This window comes from Borostomias antarcticus, assembly GCF_949987555.1.
Source record: "Borostomias antarcticus genome assembly, chromosome: 16".
Classification (NCBI taxonomy): Eukaryota; Metazoa; Chordata; class Actinopteri; order Stomiiformes; family Stomiidae; genus Borostomias; species Borostomias antarcticus.
Window position 1 is genome coordinate 11,319,535 of NC_140249.1, and position 2,500 is coordinate 11,322,034.

The window sequence follows — 2,500 nt, forward strand, 5'->3', positions numbered from 1 at the left end:
CTGGACTTAAAATCCCCAAGGGTGATCAGTTCTTCAAAGAACAGTAATGGTCCCAATATGGAACCCTGAGGCACGCCCTTTAAAACAGGAAGCAACAGGAATCAACGCATGACAACTACCACTAAGCGTAGACTAGCAAGTCAAAAAGTAGAATTTTCCCACCCCAACTGATACCTGTGGGTCAATTTTGGGATCTTAGCTCATGGACAAAAGGCACTTCAGACCATGTCAACCCAGTCATGTACATTAGCGCAACACAAGAGATACATTCAGCCAGTCACAGCTGATCAGAAGAGATACGTTCACCCAATCACAGCTGATCAGAAGAGATACGTTCACCCAATCACAGCTGATCAGAAGAGATACGTTCACCCAATCACAGCTGCTTCTGTACAGTAGTTCCCTCACACGTTCAGGGAAGCATACGGCGATGCCAATCTACGGTTTACTTCCTGTCTGACACTCACCCGGATGACCTCAGGAGTTTACTTCCTGTCTGACACTCACCCGGATGACCTCAGGAGTCTACTTCCTATATGACACTCACCCGGATGACCTCAGGAGTCTACTTCCTATCTGACACTCACCCGGATGACCTCAGGAGTCTGCTGGATGAGCAGCGTCGAGCCGTACTCCTTCACTGCGACCGGGCTGCTGATGGCGGCGCCGGCGTCCCTGGCGGTGACCGGGGCAGCGATGGCGGCGCCAATGGGTGCCGGAACCTCTCCGGCTGCAGATGGTGCTGCCATGGGAACAGGGGGGGCCGGGGTAAGGACTGGGATGGCTGTAGGGACTGGGACTGGGACTGGGACTGGGACTGGGACTGGGACTGGGGCTGGGGCTGGGGCTGGAGCTGGGGCTGGGACTGGGGCTGGGACTTGAACTGGGGCTGGGATTGGGATTGGGATTGGGACTGGGGCTGGGGCTGGGGCTGGGGCTGGGGCTGGGGCTGGGGCTGGGGCTGGGGCTGGGGCTGGGGCAGGGGCAGGGGCAGGGGCTGGGATTGGGGCAGGGGTAGGGACAGGGACTGGGGCTGGGGCTGGGGCTGGGACTAGGGTTGGACCTGGGACTATGGCTGGGACTGGGACTATGGCTGGGACTATGGCGGGGGCTGGGACTATGGCTGGGGCTGGGACTGGGGCTGAGACTGGGGCTGGAGGAACAGGAGTGTGGGCGGCGGACCGAGGTGTAGCTACAGCTGGCTGTTTGGGGGGAGTCTGAGCCGGAGGAGCCGGCCCTGGTTCGGAAAGGGGAGGGGGAGGAGGAGGGGGGTCAGGTGCAGGAGAGGGGGGAGACACGGACAGGGCTACCGGTACAGGCGCCGGAGCAGGCCGTGTCTGGGACGCGGGCGCGGTCTCGGGGGGCGCGGGCGGGGCCGGGGGAGGCGGCGGGGTCTGGGCCTTGGCGGCGGGGGCCAGGGTGTCCTGCAGCAGCCGCATCACCTCCTTCTCCTTGCCGCTGCTCCTGCCCGTGCTGCCGGACTCCACCAGCTCCTGGGCGAAGCTCTCGATGCTCTCCAGGATCCGCAGCAGCAGGGTGCCGTCCTCCTCCTCCCCCCCTGGCTCGGCCCCGCTGCCCTCCGCCTGGGCTGCCGCCGGGGGTCTGGAGGACAGGCCGTTAGCGGCTAGGTGGCTAACGGGCTTTTGGGGCTGGGGGGCGGCGGCGGCGCGAGTCTGGGGAGGGGGGGCGGGCTGGGCGGGAGGCGGGTCCTGGCGGTGGAGGCGGGGCCTGGTCTTGGCGGGGAGCGGCGGCTCCCTCATGCTCTGAGACAGATTCTCCAGGTCCAGCAGCAGCTGGTCGATGTCGTCATCCTCCCGGGGGGCGGCGGGGGCGGGGCGGGGGGAGGGTGGGGCCTGGAGGGCGGGGCGGGGGGAGAGCGGGGCCTGGATGGTGGGGGCGGGGCGGGGGGAGGGCGGGGCCAGGGGGGCGGGGTGGGGGTAGGGCAGGGCCTGGAGGGCGGGGGCGGGGCTGGGGCGCGCGTGAGAGGCCAGGGGGGCGGGGCCGTTCCGGCTGGCAGAGCCCCTGGTCTGGGCGTGTCCGGCCACGTCCACGTCCGCCTCCTCCTCAATGAACAGCGGCTCCATGTGGGGGACGGAGGGGGCGTGTGTGCGAGGCGCGTGCGAGGAGGAGGAGTGTGTGTGAGGCGCGCGTGAGGGCTGCAGGCCGTTGGTGAGCGCAGCGACTCTGGGCAGCGCGTTCTGGGCGGCCTTGTTGGCGGACCCGGACTCCATCTTGGCGGAGGAGGAGGAGGAGACAGGAGAGGAGGTGGAGGATGAGGAAGAGGAGGGGGTGGGGGACGAGGAGGAGGAGGAGAGGGCGGTCTTAGCCGCGGCGGGGGGCGACTGCACCACGTCCTCGTAGCGGGGGGGCTGCTCGTTGCCGAACATGGGTGAGAATGGTCCCTGCTGGAGGGTGTGGAGGCTGCTGACCAGCTCCGCCAGCTCGCCGCCGCCGGCCACGCCCCCGACCCCGCCCCCGCCCTCCAGCTCCAGGGGCAGCC

At 67.2% G+C, this 2,500-nt stretch overlaps 1 protein-coding gene across 1 annotated transcript in view; it reads right to left on the bottom strand.

The window, feature by feature from the left end:
- The window catches only part of ppp2r3a (protein phosphatase 2, regulatory subunit B'', alpha), a gene marked incomplete at both ends in the record, with an annotated part of 31,931 nt that overhangs the window by 28,356 nt on the left and 1,075 nt on the right, over positions 1-2,500 (bottom strand). The window contains 5 exons of the mRNA XM_084451300.1: positions 588-742; positions 1,119-1,237; positions 1,333-1,811; positions 1,989-2,231; positions 2,328-2,500. The exon at positions 2,328-2,500 is cut by the window's right edge and continues 1,075 nt beyond it. Of these exons, the coding sequence (XP_084307426.1) occupies positions 588-742; positions 1,119-1,237; positions 1,333-1,811; positions 1,989-2,231; positions 2,328-2,500 (1,169 nt within the window). The remainder of the gene's footprint in view (positions 1-587; positions 743-1,118; positions 1,238-1,332; positions 1,812-1,988; positions 2,232-2,327) is intronic.